The sequence below is a fragment of the Ammospiza nelsoni genome, chromosome 2 (assembly GCF_027579445.1).
Source record: "Ammospiza nelsoni isolate bAmmNel1 chromosome 2, bAmmNel1.pri, whole genome shotgun sequence".
Taxonomy (NCBI): Eukaryota; Metazoa; Chordata; class Aves; order Passeriformes; family Passerellidae; genus Ammospiza; species Ammospiza nelsoni.
The window spans coordinates 110,818,059-110,839,341 of record NC_080634.1 but is presented as its reverse complement, the minus strand read 5'-3'; the positions used below and the strand labels follow the sequence as shown (position 1 = coordinate 110,839,341).

The window sequence follows — 21,283 nt, the reverse complement described above, 5'->3', positions numbered from 1 at the left end:
GGAAGAAGGAAATAATCCTTGCCTTTATTGCAGAAAGACAGTCCTCTTCCAGCTGAATTTTTTTTTTTTTCCTTTTTAATCATATACAGAGGGTTTATGTCTGGGGCAGCAATAATTTTTATAGATGTGGTTTGATTTTCTGTGCAAACATTAGTGTGGTTCTAGAGCTGGGGAGGGAAGAAGTGCCTTTGCAGTTCAGGGGAGGTCATGGGCATGGCTCCATCAGTCTACATTTAAAACTACTAAGCAAAACACTTCCAGTGCTCACAAAGCTTTCCGTGATTAAAAAGACAATTTCCATAAATTCCCTTGGAAAGATATGAATGGTTTTATGAATTCTTTTCTACTGATTGATGTGTAGTTCCTTAGGGAAGTGCTGCCACTGTGCTCTTCGTGGTTGGTTCTAAGGGATCTAACAATAAATAGTCTTCCTCGTGATTAACTTACTCCTGTATATGAAAAAAAAAATCCCAACAGAATTCATAAAGAATTTATGCATATATAACATCAGCCAGAGAGCACATCTTTCTCTGATGATGAATTAATAGAAGGTAAGTGACTGCAGTGTAAATGGATTTTTGTGTCTGTAAAATTACATTCAAATCCTTTGAGAAGAGGAGGAAGTGTAAAGCATTTTTATGAAAATCCAATCTCAGTCTCATGACAAAACCTTAAATGCAATTTTCTTGTTTATTTATATAAATCTTTGTCAACTGGATATAAATAATTGTCTGATGTGTTTGTGGCTCCTTCTAATGATACCTTTGATAGAAACTTTAGCTATAAATTCTTTAAAAACTTTAAAAAAATTTATAGCTTTTAAAAGCTATAAATTCTGATAAAAACTTTAGCTATAAAGATGCCTAATTCTTTCAAGACATGGTTTTGCAATAAAAATACAAAACTGTGCAACTGTTTTTCTCATTGCTATTCAAAATAATGTTATTAAAGTAAACTCTCCAGAGGAATCTCAAGACCCAGTTAAATTACCTTTCAGGGATTAGGTTATACAAACTACTAATATTTTATAAAATTGTAGAATAAAAACATAATGAAAAAAAAATCAAATCCCCAGCTTTTCAGTCTGTTTTTTATCTATTCTCTGTATATCCATTGTAGGTTTTTACAATGTGACCAAGACAATGTCATGAAGGTTAGGTATTTGTGAAAAGTGCTTCACATTAATAAAACTATGTATAAATAATAAACCTTTAATGAGGGGCTTCTCTGTTCAGCCTAACTCTTGTTTGGTGATGTATCTGAGATTTTCTGAGAATAAATTCTGTGCCGAGTGCAGTAACCTGGTTATTCAAGGTCATGTTTATATTCTTTAACAACAAGTGGATCTGTGTCTTCCATAATGCTTCAATTTTTATCTGTCCTTTCAATTTCTTTGACTTCTCCTGTATCACCCAGAGTTTCTGTAACAGGGGTACTTTTCACTAAAGAAAAGGCAATCTTAACAATAATGAATGGTTCAAAGGCCTACAGAATTTTCAGAATAACTTTAGTTGTTGCCACGTTTTTTTTTGATAACTTGTGAAATTTTTAGATCAATTAAGGGCATTGTGAGGTCTTAAGTCAAATTTGTTTCTTGAAATGTGTTAGTAGTTTTGACAGGTGGCCTGGTTTAGGAACAAATCTGGATTATGTAGCATTTTTCTTTATGTAGAACTCCAGATTGCTGCTCAACAGGCAGGAATTATTTGGGGAATATCCTCAGTGCAATGCAAAGATGTTTCACTTCAGTGTGATGACATGCTGGTGGCAAAATAAGAGTGATTGCAAGAATTAAATGAGTTCCTAGTGATTCAGAAATTTGGAAAGTTTGCACTGAAAGGTGGATGAGGGAAAGCAATGGGGGCTTGTTTTGGAAAACTGCCATTCTTGAGAGTTTTGTGAAGAGTCTTGTTGTCACATTGATCAGAGACTCCTACAGATTGGCTTCTGGCCTAGGGTCGAAGAGCATAAACTTTTTGCGAAGTAGAGCCTCTCAATATTGTTGAACTGACCTGAGAAACAATTTTCAAATGGAAGCCTTGAATATATTACTGTCTAACTTTGTTACACTAAGACACAATGGAGTTTAAATATATTTAATTATGTTTGTACATCCATTCATCACTTTGCCCTTAAGTTTTTGGAGTTATGCTTCTTTGGTTATTCAGCTCTGGAAAAAGTTACTGTAATTATGAAGTTTGGTTTTCCATTTCTGTTTATGTTAAATAGCTATATTACAGTTCTGCAGAATAATTTTTCAAACAGTGGCTGATAAATTAGTTTTAAATTCCAGCATTTTATACATTTATACTTTCTGGTTGTGTGTAAATAATGACTTGATATAAGAAAATGGAGAATGCTGTAATTTAAAAACCAAATCCTTGGGTATGAATTGATTTGCGCAAATGTTGTACCGGGTCACAATGATAATTTTAATAATAATTTACATTTTGGCTCTACTGAGTTACTCTGCAATTCTAGTTTCCTGAGTAATAGTGATCAAACATATTTTAAGAAACTATTTATTATTTATAATTGATTTATTTATTATTTATGCAATTACTTATGCCTGATAAATTTTGTGTGTTCCTCAGTGTTTATGTGCAGATCTGCCTGTTTCTCTCAGTATAAATACTGTGAGTAAGTACATATCTCTGCAGCCCCACCCTTGGTGTGGGTTCTGGTTAATCTGCCTGTAATTGTTCATCGTTCTCTGGTTGCACATCAGGGCACAAGCTGACAAACTGCCTCTCCCACTAATTGGAAGAAGTAATTCCATATCTTGACTAATTTTAAATAGCTTGTACATCAATATTATTTTTGTTGTTGATAAAAGCACCCCAATTTATGCCCCATTTTCTTCTTTCAAAATGTATTTGCCTAACAGCAGTGATCCATAGAAGATTTTGTTAGGCATATTAAGGTACCTTCAGGAACACAGTGTTGTGGATTATTACAGGACATAAGGTTATTCAATGTTACAGCTGTGACTAAAATTGTGTCCTGTTCTTACATATAATCCTCATAAAATGCATTTTAATAAGAAATAGCTCTCTCTCTCTCTGATATTCAGAACGAAGTTAAATTAAAGCTTATTCTCTATAAATTCTTCTGTTGCTTCACTCAAAACTTTCCTCTAAACTTAGAAAATCTCTGCATCTACTTATTGTTGTAGAGATCTGCTATTTCTGGACTTTCCCCTATGTGTACATTTAAATTCTACAGCTTTTTCACTTTCTGAGTATTCCTGGATCCATTGTTATTTTGTAATAAACCTGCAGTTAGCAGAGACTCGGTATGCAACATTACGCCATATTAGAATCCCAAATGTCTGTGAACAAATGAGAATGAGTCTCAGTATGAATTCTGATATTAGGATAAATTGCCTGTGTGCATGGGCAGGCTTGGGCATGCCCTTTTAGTATCCATTAGTCATTTGAAGTTGATAATTTTAATTAATGTCAGTAACAGAGCTGATAATCACATGGCCATTGGAGCAAGACAAAGCTCTGTTTATGGAACACATGAGAGGTACCTGGAGAGTGAGGTATGGTTTGTGACAACCATAAACCTACTCAGGAGGTTGGAAGCAGGAGACTGAATTGTTGTGACCACTGCTTGGAGATTGGCTGAGGTGTGAGTAACTTAAATAACAGAGACAAATAGGGTTGGTAAATGAATGGGGGTGATTCCTCAATAGGATGGTGAATATTTGTGTTATAGCTCTGGAATAGCAAGCAGCTTGAGGAATGTGAGTTTAATGACTGCAGCTGGAAAGGTGACACAGACTGAGGTCAGCATCAGTTCTGTGCAAGTTTTAGTGAGCATCCGATGCCAAAAGGTTTAATCTGATGCAGGACAGGGAAGGGAGAATTCCTTCATGTCTCTTGAAACAGGATCTGGATTCAAACACTGAAACAGAGGCCATGTGTGTAGTGACATAATTTCATTGCTTATACACAACCTTGTCCTATTTGGTTATACAGTCCCTTCCTTAAGATTAAAAACTTAATTTTAAAATAATTTAGCTTCTGTTAGTTCACTAATTTGAAAAACTGTCCAAAATTTCTCATGAATGACGGAAAATCAAACTTCTGGTCTATATTTACTCATCAGCAATCCAGAGGCATTTCTTCTTTATTATAGTCAGCCATGCCAGTAGTGTTCCTTTTACTTTGAAATCTTTTGGTAGAAATTTATTTGGTATGTCCAGTCTTTGATAAAAACTGAATTACTCTACCCTTCTGCTTTTTATCCAATTTAAATGAATCACATTTATCCTACTTCTGTTTCTGTCTCCATGTTACTTTTTCCTTAAATAGAAATCTCATTTTAACTAATCTTATTTCTATCCCTAGTAATTTGCTGTCATTATTATTATCCTAGTTGTATTTTTAGGTACTTATCCTTCACTCTTGTGTACATTCATTGTAAACTGAAATGGAAAAGTCCATAAATGTAGAAGTGTGACTAATTTATTGTTTATATGTTAAAAAATGTATCTTCCCCATCTCTAGTGTGTAACAGCCCCACCTTTCCTATGCTTTGCTCTTGGGGGACAACTTAAAAAATTTTTTTCCAGTTATTTTTCTCCAAATGCCAATTCAACAAGTCTTTTCATCTGTCTCTGTTTTAGCCTTTTTTTTTTCCTCTTGCCAGTCTCTTCCTATTCTTTCTGGTTGCTGGACTTCTATTATCCAGTTTGAAATGTAGATTTATTGGGGAAGAGAAAGGCTGTTGCTTTGCAGGCTTTTTTAATCTGTAACTTGAAATAGAAATTCTGGATTTAGAAGAACCAGCACCTGAAAAAAGAATTACAGTAACATAAATACTACAGAGAGGGAATGTGTTGTAGGCAATGATTGTCTGTATCAGAAGAAAAGATTATTTAAGAATATGCTTATTTTCTACAGAAAATAATAAGAAAATATATTTACTTTAAGAATGAATGTGCATCTAATGCTATTAGTGTTGCAAAAGAAATCTTTGTAGAATGCAGGTATTCACTTGGATGCTGGCAGGCCAGCTCTGCCCAGGGATGCCTCAGGCCTGAACACCTTTTCCACTGATGCCTTTTCCTGGCTTACCTAAAAACAGAGGCCAGGCAGGATTAAGAGAATGAAAGCAGATATGTTTAATAAAGGGCCTTCAGGTGCATTAAGAGCAGACAAAGCCTCCCCAAGGGGCTACACCCAAAATGAACCATGGTCATGAGTTTTTCAGACAGATCCAAGTTTGGTCCATTTACACACCAGGGCCTAACCCTCCCATTACAGCTTCGGGTAATCAAGTCATATTCCCCCAGTTTTTCCCCCAATAATTCACTTTTTTTTCTACTTTTCAGGGCCTGAGGGAGTAGGGTGTCCTTGAATTTCAGGCCTAGAAGTATTTTTTTTTCTGACCAAAAGTGAAGACAGTTAACTAACACTATATAGAGTTTAAATTCATATACTAATGCAGTACAGGATTTGAAAAATGTAAAAGCTAAAATCCTAAGGCATCACCATGAGCAGCTGCTCAGAGAATTTCTCTAGCAACTCTGTACAAGAGAGAAGGAAATGAGATGCAATTAAAAAATACTCACCCTATATTCTCCCAATGAGCTTTACAGTTTGCAAAATCAAAAATTCTGCATGTGAAAATTCTATTGGTCTCTCCAATGCCCTGAGAGTTACCATGCATGCCATGTGTATGTGTCATTTACAAAATGTGACATATCATATAGCACAGTTTAATATCACTTGAGGTTTAGCAAATGATGTTAGAATGACACTTCAGAATTTGCTTTGCTCTGTCTTTTTAGATGGATCAGTACTGCTGAATCTCTTTGTTATTTTTCAAACAAAAATGTACGTAAAATATTAAGGGCCTAACTGTGCAAATCTCTGCATATGTAAGCAGTTCCGTGGTCTAAGCAAGGTATTTTTGATCATGGTGAGAAATTACTTCAAAATCTGTGCTTGATATCATCTGTATACACAGCATTTCTCTTATAGTGTGTATTCTTTCATTTGTATAGTTTAGGACTTATTGATGCCACATTTTCTATTCTACTCTCCAAAGCAGATAGAATGGATATTGTTTCTGTGGTAGAATGGATATTGTCTCTGTGGTGTTTTTGCAATAGTTACTGGCTTTTGATGAGTTTTCCTCTCTGTGATTTGTCTTCCCCAGGTGTATTCCAATCTCTCAATGCTGAGTGGTGCCCCTGATGTGGCTGTCAACCCAGAGGACACTGCTGCTTACACCTTGAGTATATCTCCCTGCAGACGAGGAGTCTTTCAAGGTACTATTTAGAGCTTAAATATATAAAATATCCCTGTAAATTACCAGGTTAAATCTCCTTACACCTAATGCTTGCATCTTTTCTGCATAACCTGTCTTCTGGAAGTAAGGTTGTCATTACTGGTGATTCATGTTTTTAAGCTGGCTCATATTTTTATTTTTAAAGGTATCTTACTCCTAAATGTGTAGTCAAGTTCTTCAAAAATGCCAGCATTTGAACAACTTTATGTATTTTATTGGTCTCATGAAAATTGACTAAATAGGAAATAATGGTTTTTGAATTATCACCAGGTTCGTAGATCTACATTTAATTTTCCAAAACCTGTTTAATCCTTTTAGATATTTTAGCACTACTACAACCAAAGATGTAAAGGCAGAGACCAGAATTTGATTTTTCCCTTAAATAATGTTCAGTCTGTTGACCACAAGGCAAGACCACATAAATAGAATTCAGTGAACTTGGTTCTTTCTTTGACATATAGTGGAGGCTAGGGAGATCTAAAATTAATTGTTCATAATTTGCATCCATCCATGTTTATAATGGTATTTTTATGATACAATAGCAAAACTCTGGATATTTTTAACCAATGTCAGCATCCCATCATTAATGATTTTCCTGCTTTTCTTTTTTAATAACAATTCAGATTTCATAATTTTTATATGTTTGGTAATGGTTCTAAAATTCCATGGTGCTCATTATTTAGCTCATAATGTGAAATGCATGGTTTTGAGCATGAAACTGTACAATCAATCTTTGCCTTCCCTGTAGGGTAACTACTGTAGTAATTCCCAGCAGAGAAAAGTTCAAAGGTGTTTGGGAGGGAATTATGGAAACAGAGATCATCCTAAAGGAACTGAGTAGCACTCAGGGAAAGATTTGAACTTCCCAATAATGGATAAATCTCTCGATAGAAAATGCTTAGTGTGTGTAGTTTCAAATTTGTGGGTTCCTAACTCCAAGCACTTGATTCTGCTCCATTCTCGGACAATTGAGATTAATGACAGCTGTTTTCTTAGCATTAAAAAGCTATTAAATCTTGTCCCTGAGGATGTCAAACTACTTTGCTCCTTTGGCCATTTTGTTTTCAGTACCTGATATGTAAAACCTAACTAATAATGCCATCTCAATTCACAAGTGACTTGTGCAAAGAAATTAATACCTGTAAAAAGGCTTGGTCTAGTGCCATAGGAAGATTTCAGTGCCCTGATCTGTAGCCCTGTAAAAAAATCATGCTTCATGAATAGGAATCAGTTTTCAATGAAATTGTAACCATCAAAAATGTGCAGCAGGAAATATTGAGGATATACTATATTTAAACATGGCTTTTTTTTAAGCATTAAAGATTTAGGGATAGTCTCTTCTTCTGCCTTAGAAAATCCCCAGTTCTTTTATATATAATGAAAGTTTCAGTAGAAGAGGCTCCAAGGGATCTATCAGAGAGCAAATTAATACCAGGTGATAAAAGCCATGCCTTCAAAGGGACATAGATGGCATGTTCAGATCTACATCTCCAATGTTCTCTCCTTCCCTTGACTTCTATCACAATGGTTTCCATTATGTTTTGAAGTATTATATGTTCACTGAGTGAAAAAAGAGAGAACAGTCAGTTTCTCTAACCCAACAAAAAGTTGCTGGTTCAAATGCTGGGAAGCCACATCTGCCCTTCTTCTCAGAAAACTTCATTTATTTTACACTTTAAAATAACTTGACAGAAAGGTAAAGTTATCCTTTGAAAAGGACAGGGCCCAGTTATTTGCAATCCACCCCCTGGCTCAGGGCTTGCTTTAATCACCACCTCAGGAAATCATGTTCATTCTTCCCCTGGAACAGAGACAGGTTTGGCTTTCTCACAGAAATCCGTGCTCACTCTCTGATCATTCAGCTGCTGTAGCAGGAGAGGGGTGGAGGGAAGAGAGGCCCTGTCACAGGTGTGGAAAGCAGCAGCTGAATTTGCTGTCTGATGTTAGGTTTGATGTAAACCTGACTACCAAGTGTCCTACCTAAGGTAACGTGTTAGGAAGTGCTTTTTTGTGCTTCAAGGAGAATGGGAGTCTGTCTGCATCACACTGTGCAAGGCTGGGAAGTCATATTTGTTCTCCAGAGCAGAGTTTCCAGGCCCTGAGAAACTTCAATTTCAAAGATTAAAAAAAAAGATAAAAAATTATATATATATATATATATATGTATGTATAATATATATATATATAAAATATATAAAATATATGTGAATGCATTTTTGGTTTTTATTTTTGGTTTTTTGGCTTTCAGGATATTTCAACAGCCAGCCTGAATCTTGAGAGTCACATATTAGATGTAGGTGATTCAAGTAGGAATTAGGCAATACTCAGGAATCTTAATCCTTTCCAGGTTCAAGACACTACAAGAAAAGTATAATTTAAACATTTCCCCCTTCCCTGCACGCCCCCCCCGCAAAAAAAAAAAGAGTATTCTTTATTCAGTCAGGTGAATTTGTTTAGAAGGAAGAAAATAATCCATAGGGTGAACAGTTGGAATGACAAAATAAAAAGCAGTGCTCCAAAGCTATCTGCAGAGGGAGTCAATTTTATCCTGCAAGGAAAAAAGAACAACTATTTTGATACCTAGCTAGGAACTCTAGATGAATAATTTCATTTTGATACCTAGCTGAGAACTCTAGATGAATAATTTCAAGTCCAGAACTTCCTAACTTGTGATTGTAAATCTTTGTAGTCTTGATGTTCTAATACTGTTTTTTCATATTAAAATAAATTCTAATGAAAGAATTTTTACCATGTAAGTTGTACTGAGCAAATGGTTTGCATTTTTCATTTATTTTTGAAGTCCTTTTATTTCCAAAATTATATAGCTGCAAAATTATGCAGCTTTAGCTTTCTGTCTTACTGTTTTATGGCTGCTAAGCTAAAAATGGGCCCAGTTATTTTCTAAAACCCATTTGGAAGCATTCCAATAGAGTGCTTATATTACATGGTTCAGCTAGTTTTTAGGTGTGTGACAGCTTTAACACAGAAATAATAGCAAATAAACACCTCAAACAAGATTCTGTCACTACATAAAATTCTTCAGCAGTCTGTTTTCTGAGTAATTGAGCAATTTTCTTCAGGTTTGAGAAAGCATCTTCTACAGATTGCTTTATATTTTATCAAATTTTTATTTCTGGTTTCCACAGAATAGACCAGAATTTTTCCAGAACACAGCAAAACTCATAATACTTGAATATGTCTTCTGCAAAAAAACCACAAACCTTTCATAGTCAGTGCCCTTTTATTCATACAACCCCCTAGCATTTGGAAAGGAGCTTTCTAACTTTATGTCTCACCTTTCCCTAATTTTTTAACTGAATCTATGTTTAGTAGGCAGTGCTTTTCAATGCTGCTTAGAAACCTAAATTGAGGAAAAACAGGCAGCATGTTCCAGGTCTTTAAATAATATGAATTATTTTAATAATTCATATTATTTAAATATTATTTAATATTATTTCTAGGCTTGTCAGATGCAGCTGTAGGACGGTTTTGAGGTGGTGAAGATGATGCCAATACATTCTGGCCTGTAAATGAGTTGATTTAATTTGTTTATCATTATTATCTCTTTGACACTGGGATTAAGAAAAAAAAAAAGTGACTTTTTTTCTGGAATTCTGCATATTGATCTACTGATCACTGTAATTTCAACGGAAACATAAACACCCACGAGGGAGAAAGATGATCTTTGTAGTTTCTTGTAGCTTAAGCTGTATTTCCAGCACCTGCCTGTTTGCTTTGAGCAGTTCCTCTTCACCCACATCACCCTCACAAACTGAGACTAATTCAGTGGGAGCAAAGACAAAGCCTGGGGGTTCTTCTGGTTGCTTGATTATTGTGAATGGCCCTGCTGGACCACAATATCCTTCCTTCCTTCCTTCCTTCCTTCCTTCCTTCCTTCCTTCCTTCCTTCCTTCCTTCCTTCCTTCCGACACTTCCTTCCGACACTTCCTTCCTTCCGACACTTCCTTCCGACACTTCCTTCCTTCCGACACTTCCTTCCGACACTTCCTTCCTTCCTTCCGACACTTCCTTCCTTCCTTCCGACACTTCCTTCCGACACTTCCTTCCTTCCTTCCTTCCTTCCTTCCTTCCTTCCTTCCTTCCTTCCTTCCTTCCTTCCTTCCTTCCTTCCTTCCGACACTTCCTTCCGACACTTCCTTCCGACACTTCCTTCCGACACTTCCTTCCGACACTTCCTTCCGACACTTCCTTCCTTCCGACACTTCCTTCCTTCCTTCCTTCCTTCCTTCCTTCCTTCCTTCCTTCCTTCCTTCCTTCCTTCCTTCCTTCCTTCCTTCCTTCCTTCCGACACTTCCTTCCTTCCGACACTTCCTTCCTTCCTTCCTTCCGACACTTCCTTCCTTCCTTCCTTCCGACACTTCCTTCCTTCCTTCCGACACTTCCTTCCTTCCTTCCGACACTTCCTTCCGACACTTCCTTCCGACACTTCCTTCCTTCCTTCCGACACTTCCTTCCGACACTTCCTTCCGACACTTCCTTCCTTCCTTCCGACACTTCCTTCCGACACTTCCTTCCGACACTTCCTTCCGACACTTCCTTCCTTCCGACACTTCCTTCCTTCCTTCCGACACTTCCTTCCTTCCTTCCTTCCTTCCTTCCTTCCTTCCTTCCTTCCTTCCTTCCTTCCTTCCTTCCGACACTTCCTTCCGACACTTCCTTCCGACACTTCCTTCCGACACTTCCTTCCGCCACTTCCGCCACTTCCACCACTTCCATCCTCCATCGCTTCAGGCTCCTGTGCCCTTCCATATTCTGGATTTATTGTCACATTAAGAAGAGGCAGTGAGCATTATAAACAAAACAATTCACCTCTTTATTAAATGCTACAAAACTAGATATGATTGATAGTTGATAGCAGGATTTGCCACTTGCTCATTTCTCCTTGGTATGAGTGTTAAAGCTTATTCTCATTTTTTGTTGTAGGGAGAAATTCATTTAATCATAATATACCAACAAGTAGGATTTACAGAAACTCCTTAGGATTTAAATGTTTTATCACAAACATTTCCCTAGGAAAATAAAGATTATAAAGTTTTGTACTAATCTACGGTAAATATCCTTTGGTTTTTTTTGTCAATAGAAAAACTACAAGAACAAAAAATTGGCCAAATAGCTACATAAATTACACTCATCTTGTTAATTTATCTTATCTCTTTTGAGGAACTTTTCTGTGGCAGCAACTGTACATAGATTCCATTGGCCAGAAAAAAAACGGAAAAATAAAAACCCCTCTTCCCACTCCCAAGACCTTATTGAGTTCATGTTTGTATATTTGAACCACAAGCCAAATGTTTCTATATCTTTTCAGATTTGTGTGATGAACTCTGTGGCGTTCTGGGGTGTTTTTCCAGTTAAAATATTGGGATATTGTGGACTTTTATCTCTTTGCAGCAGAAAGTAATCATGCACACTATGTATCTTTTAAATATTCCATTTAAGTTATGCAGAGGAAAGCATTGAGCACTTCTTGCTTTCATAATTGTATGCATGGATACAGGGGGGTGTGTAGAATATAGCCAATGAGTCAGCCTAACATGGGGTGTTGTAATTACAATTTTATTGAGAAGTGAAATAGCCTGCCTCCCTTTAAAGGGATGCATCTTCTCTGAAGCAATAGAAAGCAAAGCTTTCGTATTAATATTTAGACTACAGTTGTATAAAATGTTTCAACATTGGCTAGTAAACCTAGAAAATGTGCAATAATGTTTTGGCCAAGAAAGCTTTTAAATCAGTGATGTGTCAGCAAAAATATAACACTCAATTTGTGTAAATTTTAATTATTATTTTCAGTAGAATTACAGAAATACTTGTATCATTGCTTTTACAATTTTAGGATCATATATGCAAATTTAGTAGCTTATATATATGCAAAAGGACAGCTAAGGAGTCTTGTTTTCTTAACCAGATGATGATGGCATAATTCTGTGGCCAGTTGAATTGGTGGGAATTGTATCTGGGATGCAGGTGAAATCTGGTTTGGTCTTGAATGTATGCTTTGAAAACTGTCAGCCATGATATTTTGGCAAGTTACACTGTTGTGTAATGTGTGACAGAGAAGTCAGAACTGAGCAATTGGATATAAAAAAAACCCAAAATAAACCCAAACATTGAGGACTGTTGTGTTTGAAAAGGTTATCATTTATCAGTTGTTTTATAGCATCAATATTGAAAAGTGAGATGCACTGGTAAGTAAAAGTTCTGTAAGATGACTCTGCGTTCACAGCCAGAAGACCAGAACTTTCTGTGTCAAAGCTCTTTAAAAGCGGAGGAGCCAAGCTCAGCAGAACCACATGAAAAATGTAAAATTGCTTTATGTATTTATTTGAAATCTGTCATTTTTAAAGCAGCATTTCTGCACATTTCCAATGTATTATTTATGATTTCATAGAGCACAAAGTTCTTTTTATTACTCTTCATTGTATAAAATTCTTTTTCCCATCCTGCAAAATATCTCTTGACAGGAATATTTTTGTAGCCCATAATTTAAATAAATTAATATATTTATGTATCATCTGCTATCTTAGGATCCAATAAGGGTCAGTGGATTGCACCATTTACTCGCAAACCAGGAGAGCATTCTAATTAGGAATTCTTCCTAGGAAAATGTTCTGCCTTAATTTATTGGCTCAAGTCATGCAGATCATACTTTTTACTGTCTTCACTGATAAGGATTCTGCATTTTAGATTTGACATTAAATTAATACACTCTTTTCTGTTGTTATTTGCAGTTCTTTCCAGCAATGATTTCTTTTTATTTTCCCCTAATAAAATATTCAAATATCTTTGAGCCCGTAGTAGATACTTTGGTGCCCGTGAAAATTACAAAATACAATTTCTGAATATTTTAAGATTAAGCAGATAAACTGAGTTACAAAATGTATACCATCTGCAGTAAAACTCATTATTTTTTCCAGAAATACTTTGACAGATTTAATTCAGAGCCTTGCAGAGATCTGTATTCACCACATTAATTCACCTTTATCGATCAAGATTATAACCTCATTGTTATTAACTCTGTTTGTTTGAGCCCTGGTTTTCATGAAGTAGGAAAATGGAGTGTCAGCACTTATTCTGCAATTCTCCACTGATTTTTTGATCATGCAATTGGTGGATTATCAGCACAGTGGTTTAGCAATTCAAGTAGTTTTCAGTTACCATAATTCCTCTCATAGCTCTTGAAATATTCTTGAGCAATTTATTCTTTTGGAACTTTTCAAGCATTCCAATATTTCCTGCAAACAAAAAATAATTATTCAAGTGCTTAAGCAAATTATTTTGATGCTTTTGAGGCCACATTTTGGGCAGAGAACAAAACCCAGTCTTTGTTTTACCATCTCATTACTTAAATTGCTCCTGTTCTGTCCCTCTTTCTCCCACGCTCACAAATGGATAATTTGTGATTCTGAAATACAGAAAATTGGTAAAGAAAATCTTCCATGGTCACTGGAAGGAAGAACTATAATTTTAAAATTTTAATAATTTTTCCTTAAGTGCAACAAAATATTCTTTACTGTAAGAATTTGGTAGAATTTATGAATGTATTTATTAGCATTTAGCCCAGACTTTTTGATCAACTTCAAAGCTATAATTTTGCATATTTTTATGAATTTTATTCTAATTGTTGATAATTTTTAAGCATATTGATGGCAAGGATTGGTATTTAAAATTAATGAATTCTCTCTTTCACTTTGCATCTCCCTAATATTGTGATTCAATAGACCAAAATAATACTAGGATTTTATATTCATACATAAAATCATATTAATTAGTTAGAATTCTGTGGTCATTAGTCATTAATTAGTCATTTATCCTATGGTCCATTACCTATTAGTGCTATTCCATGTGTTCTCTTACCTCAAGATTTATATACCTTGAGCATTTTCTTCAGTCTTCATTATCCCTTCCATAATGGTTTTATTTTTTTTTTTGTCCTTCTTGCACATGTTTCTTATTATTAAGATTAAAAAAAATAAAAAAATCACTAATTTCGTGAAATTGCAGTCACTCCTTATCCTCTTTGGAGCCAAGTTCTGACTTAATTACTGTGAGTAATTTTAATAGTTTTTAAAACTTTTTCATTTGAAATTCTGTAAGTTTGTTTTTTAATTAGTTTAGTTTATTTGTATTTAAGTAGAGTTTTCTTAATGAAAAAAAATTTGGGATTCTAATTTTTTTTTTAAGTTTGAAGTTATATATTATATTTTTCCTCTGGATTGAAACATATTTCCATTTTTTTAAATTTTGTTTTTAACTTCATTGTTTTATACCTGTGCTTCTCAGTTGCTGTCTCTCAAAGAAAAAGAGATTCTTCCTTATAATTATTTAATATAATCCTTCTAAGTAGGGATAGTTTTTCATGTCACACCTCTACCCCACTCAAAGCTGCAGAAACAAAGGATTCCATTAAATGTAGGTATTTTCAAATCAAATTGTTCTGGGACTCTCATAAGAATTCCCCATTTCAAATTTTACAAGTTCCATTAATAATAGTTTTCTCAAGTCCTTGGTAAGACACAATGAACAAAATCACCTTTGGATATGTGTCACAAAAATTCTAATAATCACAATGAGAACATTTCTTACTATATAATAGCATAAAATGTCACCTCCTTAGATTTTATATGGAGCAAGAATTAAACCTGCAAAATGTATTTATTTTGGCTTAGATAGTCTCCAAAATATGTTCAAACACTGAAGGAAAATAATTTAGATGCAGGTAGAATGCTATTTGGTATTTCCAAAAGTTTGTATAGATTTGAAATTCTTAGAGGCAAGAAATGGAAGAAATTAAAAGATGCTAATGGAAGCCAGTATATAAAATCTTCCAGAATAACATTAATGTTATTTAAAGGCACCCTGTACATACTAGATTTTATGTTATTAAATAGAGATCTGGCAATTTATAAATCCCGGGTTTGTCTGTGTTTGTCTGTGTTTGTCTGTGTTTTATCTTCTTGTCACATTTGATTACAATTTAGCATACAATATAAAAATGTATCACAGGAATAGTTTAACTATTATTCTCTTATATCACTAGAATGAGACACTGTGATTTAAAAAGAAATAACAGCAACAATCAAGATTGTGCACAGAAAATTGAGCTGGGAAAAAGATACAATTAGTGATCACCAGATTTTGTAACTTTTATGAAGTCCTTGTTTGTATTGTGTTTCCTGCTACTGATCTTTCTCAGGTGCCCATTATGGATCTCTTCAGGCAAGTAGAAGAGCTCTTTGGGGACAAAAATTGGTTAATTTCCTTGCTCTTACTCAAGGGATATTTTTTAATATCATAAATTCTAATTGGATGGCTGACACCTGGAATGGAAGCTTTCCTTCATTTTGTATTAGTTTTGAACAGAGGAAATACTTGTGCATGTCTGGCAGTCTGTTTTTGTGAAGCTAATTCCTGGCTAATACAACACCTGGTACCTATTTGTTTTAGGTGTAATTTCATTTGTTGCTGAAGATGAAGACCAGCAGCAGCCTCAAGGCAGCAGCTCAGCACAGAGGACAGATGGCAAAGGGGCCCGTCAGAAGCTGCCAGCCAGGACTCCTGATGCAGATGACATTGGTATGTTTGTTATTATCGAGGCATTTGTTGTCAATTTTCATAAAATTACATCACAATGTGTTTTAAAATTAAATGAATACTTAGTATGCACAGCCTACAAAAAAGTGTGTGAAATCCTTTTGTGCTTTCTGAAATATTTTAATGAATTGTTAAGCTCAGTTTTTTCTTTTCCTCTTCCCCCCCCCCCACTCTTTTTACAACATCAGTGACTGTTGTTTGTTGTTGGAGAGGGACAGAATTTTTTTTAATGCTTTCTTTGTAACTTTCCAATAATGCTGTTAGTGCTGATGTCAAAGCGGGCCTTTTCTGAAATTCATATTGCTTCGCTTCTTTCCACTGTGGAAAAAACCTTCTTATAACAGTCAGACATTGATACTCCTTTGGTACAATAAAATTGAAAAGAAAATATTCCAGAACACCTATTTACTTTCATATTGTCACCACCTGCTTTATTCTAAGCAGTATCTGCATTACTTTTGAGATTTCAAGTGTTCCAGAAGAACACTTTTGTGGATACACCAAATAGACAAAGCCAGGGGTTTTGTTTGTTTTTAGATTAATTTCTCCACTTTCCTATTTATATTTGCAAGCATAATTTTGCCTATAGAACCATGTTCTTTATGCTTTTAACATATAATTTGGTATATATTTAAATTATCAAGCATTTTTTAAATTGATTAAAGAGTATTTCTTGCAAGGAAAGCTATCAAGGAAAGTTTTAAACTAAAAAAGTTGATTTAGTCAATATTGAGTTTTTAGGAAATTAAGAAGGGCTTGCAGATTGGAGATCTCTTTGTCTTTATAACTGTATTTTCTAGATAAATTAAAACTGGAATTTATCAAGCTCTAAAAAGAATTAGAAGCTAATTTTGTCAATAAATTAGAAATAACTTGAGTCAAGTCAATGTGAATATCAGAAAGTCTGTTCTTTTATAGTCTATTAATAATCTGTACAGCAACAAGGAAGTTGGTTGACATTAAAACTCATGCAACACCTCATTGGAACTTTACAGAAGAAGAATTTTAAGAAGGATCAAATTAAGATGATATATGCAGATAACATAGTAGAGACAAGAATTATAAATTTTCCAGATATTAAGTGGAATTAATAATAAAAAACAATATAAAGGGTGATGCCAGGTAAATGGGAGATAATATTCAAATCTCTACTCAAAGCCTGAGAATATTAATGAATTTTGTTAAGCTTTAATTTCCCAAATGAAACATTTTTCTTATGAGATATTTGCAAATTGAGGAATTATCACTCCAAAGGTAGTAAAGGCTGTAACTTAAAGTAACTAAACATAGAAGGTTAAGCAAGAAAATAGTTTAGGAGAATGGATGTCTCAGTACTGACCCTGTCACTGATATGAATGGAGGGTGTTGTTCTTAGGTAGAAAATCCAATGTAACTTCATGGTTTGCTATTATCATTACTGTAACAGTTTTGCTAAATGTGATTCCCTAGTGGCTGTGTGAGACTGATTGGTCTATTTATGCATTTAAATTTTCAAACATGTTTGACACATTAAAAGACAATAAATAATACCGTAAAATATCAGTCTAATTACTTGCTGAGAGGAGCCAGGCAATCAGCCCTGAATCAGCTCTTTTGCTGCCACTAATTTACATGGAAATAATCATTCCCACACAGAGAATCCCATTGCTAATTGGAGCAGTCTGAACACTTTATTCCTATATGGCTACCTCAAGTTACTTCATCTTCTCTTTCAGTTGCCATTTTTTGCTATTTTTGTTCAACTCTAGTGTTTTATCTTTGTCTTATTGTGACCTACATGTTTCTAGTAAACTACTGACTCAAGCTGCAGGACTGCTGGCAATGTTTAGGGCATCATTAGGATTATCCCCCTCTCCTCTTCAGCATCCCTGCCACTCTGTCCAGCAGCAGGACTCAGCACAGAGCTGGCACTTCAGCCCCAGGTCTCAGTGTCCTGCCAGCAGTGATGTCCCTCAGTGTTTGTTTGTACAAGACTGGGGAATATTTAATGGGCTGTTGTCCTATGGTGGCTGCCCTAAGCATTGCCTTTATCCAAAGATTTTACTTCCCACTTTGTTTGTCTTCTGGAATGCATTTAGGTTTTTATGTCATTGCCAAGTATTTGAATTTCCTTCTACTTGAAAGGCTAAACATCAGAAAGGCACTACTTGTAAATAGGCCATGATGAAAAGGGGTAGTCAAGTCAGACATCCATTTTGGCAAAGCCTGGTTTCATTGTCTTCTTAAAGCTAATTTATGCTCCAACCAGGCTTTCAATGGCAGGCAATTTTTTCTAGCCTAAGTTGTCATTGTAGTTCTTATGAAATGTCTCTGAATTGAGTATCTTTCCTGCTGAGTTTAAAAACTGCTTCCAAGTGATTCTTGAGCACCTGATGCCTTTGGAAGGTAAAGGTGCTTGCACATGTGATTCTCCTGGACTTCCAGGCTTGAAATCAATCCCTGAGGGCTGAACATCTGTGGGAACACTATGGGGTATTCATATAAGGAAGATGTCTTTATGTAAGATTATTGTTTTTGTTCTACCAACTGTTGAAGTGATTAAGAGGTAAACAATACTCAGGATGTCAAAAATATAAAAAAGTTTAGCATTTGTTCATTATAATTCTTTTAAAAGATCATAAGACCTGTGGATGCAATGGTAAATGATAGGATTCATTCAATATTAATGCAGTAAGATGTTTCACATACCTTTAATATATTAAAATATAATTGATACATCTCTTGCGCATATTTATTTCTGGAATTAATGTCTTTTTAAGAGGACTGTTTTATAAAATCAATTTAAGTTACCAGCCCATAAATTTTGATTGGGTAGTTAAGCTATTTTTCAGTCCAATCTACATTCTGTATGTTCATACATGGTGTTCTTCAGTTTCAGATTAGTTCAAGTCTCCCTCTTCAGGGAAGAAATAAAGACCTATGCAGAGAAAATAATCCCATGTAAATTGCAGGCATATTTGCAAATTTAAAATACTAACCACAACTTGGTTTGCTTGTGAGTTGTTTTGTTTGTTTTATTTTTGTTTTGGTTTTTTGTTTGTTTGTTTTTCTATGATTTTTTAATAGCATTTTCACATTTGCAGCTATACTTATGCCAAGGCATACAAGCTCTGGGTAGTGGTATAACATATGTAGAACATTAAGTATTGGACTGTTTTATGCCTTCTTCCTTTTTCAAAAACATTGTTCAATTACTGCTAGCTTTCTCAGTAGGTTCCCTTCTGCAGTACTGCAGTCTGCTGGATGTTATGAATTTTCCTGTGCCCTTCTGAGACTCAGAACAGCTTGATCCTCCCAGTAAAATAACATGTTGTTTTGAAACAATTCAGAAATAGAAATGCTTAAAGGACCTCTGGCCCACATGGAATTTTGTGGGGCATGTTACTGTGTGCAATTAAAAATCTGTGCAAACAATGCATGGTAGCCCATTTAAAATGAATAAAGAGAGCAATCTGTAATTGCTCACAGAGTGAGGCTGCTGATGAGCTTCAGGTTGCATCACCCTCCTGCAGGAGGTGTTGGAATATTGTTGTGCTGAGAAGTCAGGTAATGCTGCATCTGCACTAACCACAAATTAGTCACTCCTCTTGTGAACCTGTACATCTGCATATTTTTGGATATCATAGCATGTAGGACTGCATCTGCATATAAAGAGATTAAATTTTATTACCCAATTTAAATGTCTGTGATGTGCATTATGCTTGTTTTGAAAGTCTGTATGGGCTGTAAGCTGTATTACTGAGAAATACATCATTCTGTTATGTCTGGCAGACCTCAAATGTCTATGTATGGAATTTTGTCAATTAATAGCCCAGTTAATAAAAAAAATATTCTGAAAAACAAAATCCCTAGCAGAAATAATGAGTGGGGCTCACATGACAGGTCCAGGTGTAAGCCCTTACTTGTTGTCTGAGACAAAAAACATTCAGAGTGATATAAAAAAAATGACATTTCTGAAACTTAAGAGGAAATGAACAACAGAGCAGCAGTCTCCCTGCAGCCAGTGCCCTCTGTTATGCTGGAGTGTTTGACATGCTCTTTCTAGGTCATCATTTTGCCTTTCCTACCTTGTCATGCTTGCAAACAATTATTATTTTACCCTTTAGCAAGTAATGAATTATAAACACACAGAGTACATAATGGTAATGAAAAGGAGCACTAATATTTACCAGTTCCTCACAGTCCTGTAAGCATGGCTGGGGCTGGAGATAATGAGGTGAGGAGAGGATAGAGGCAAGGTCCCCATCAGTCTCCTCTATCATCCTGTTTCAATTGCTGTGACCTGTGAAAGTGTTCACTGAGCCAGAAAACAGGAAAAAGTCAAACTTTATGGCCTAATAGATGGGACAGTTCATAGGAAGTGGAGTTCAAATCAAATATGGGATTTTTAAAAAAAGTCTTAGAGTGTGGAGTTTTTCTAGCTGAATAATGGCTTGAATATTTTACATTAATCTAAATGTTATGAAACATTCAAATTAATCTTTCACAAAAAAATATGAAATTCTCCCCAGGATATTTGACATTCAAATTAATGCAACATCAACAGTATTGTCTAAGGGTGAGAACAGCTTCCTCCAAGGTTTATGTTCAGTCCCTCAAGCAGAGGAAATAATTGAGTAAACATTCTCAGGGCCTGTTTGGAAAATCCAACAGTTAAGCTAATTTATAAAAAGATTTACAAATCCAGAGTAAAGTTTATATACATATTAATAATAATATACATATTTATTTCTTTCAAGTTTCTGAAAAATATGCAATTCCGAAATATCAATTAAAGCATTAGATTTTGTCCAAATTATGTTTTTAAGATGTCAGGGAGTATAATTTCCAACAGGAGAAGAAAAGAAATCACATTTCTCCTTCCAATCTAATTTCTTCTTCTTCTTCCTATTGCTGTTATTATTAATATTAGACATAGTGCTAGACTTTGGTAACTAGATGAGCTTGCACCATGTACTGCTGCCACTGTCTCCCTCTGAAACTAGAAATAGGTTATTCCTGAAGACTGTTTGTGGTTGGGCCATTATAGTTGTGAAAGTAATTTTTTTCTTGGTAAAAGTCTCAGTTCGTTTCAATGTTTTCTCATGGATGAGTTTCATGGCCATCTCCTGTCTCCTCAGGAGACTGCTGCTGGAATTTGTGAGGACTTTTATTTCTGTAGCATCTGCAAAATAAATTTCCCATTCAGAATTCTTGGTTTTTAATTTATCACTGGGCACTCCTGCATTCTCACACATTCAGTTATGGGGTGGATTTGCTGAACTAACCAGCAAAGGACCACTCTTATTTTTACAGAGCAGGCAATAGATATTTTTTGTCCAGTGCAGTGCTTTATTTGTTATGGTCTGGATTGTCTCTCTCAAAA

At 35.1% G+C, this 21,283-nt stretch overlaps 1 protein-coding gene across 1 annotated transcript in view; it reads left to right on the top strand.

Annotated features, from left to right (window-relative positions):
• Positions 1 to 21,283, top strand: part of CFAP47 (cilia and flagella associated protein 47) — a 260,610-nt gene that overhangs the window by 124,201 nt on the left and 115,126 nt on the right. The window contains exons 49-50 of the mRNA XM_059466213.1: positions 6,175 to 6,286; positions 15,772 to 15,900. Coding sequence (XP_059322196.1) covers positions 6,175 to 6,286; positions 15,772 to 15,900 — 241 coding nt within the window. The remainder of the gene's footprint in view (positions 1 to 6,174; positions 6,287 to 15,771; positions 15,901 to 21,283) is intronic.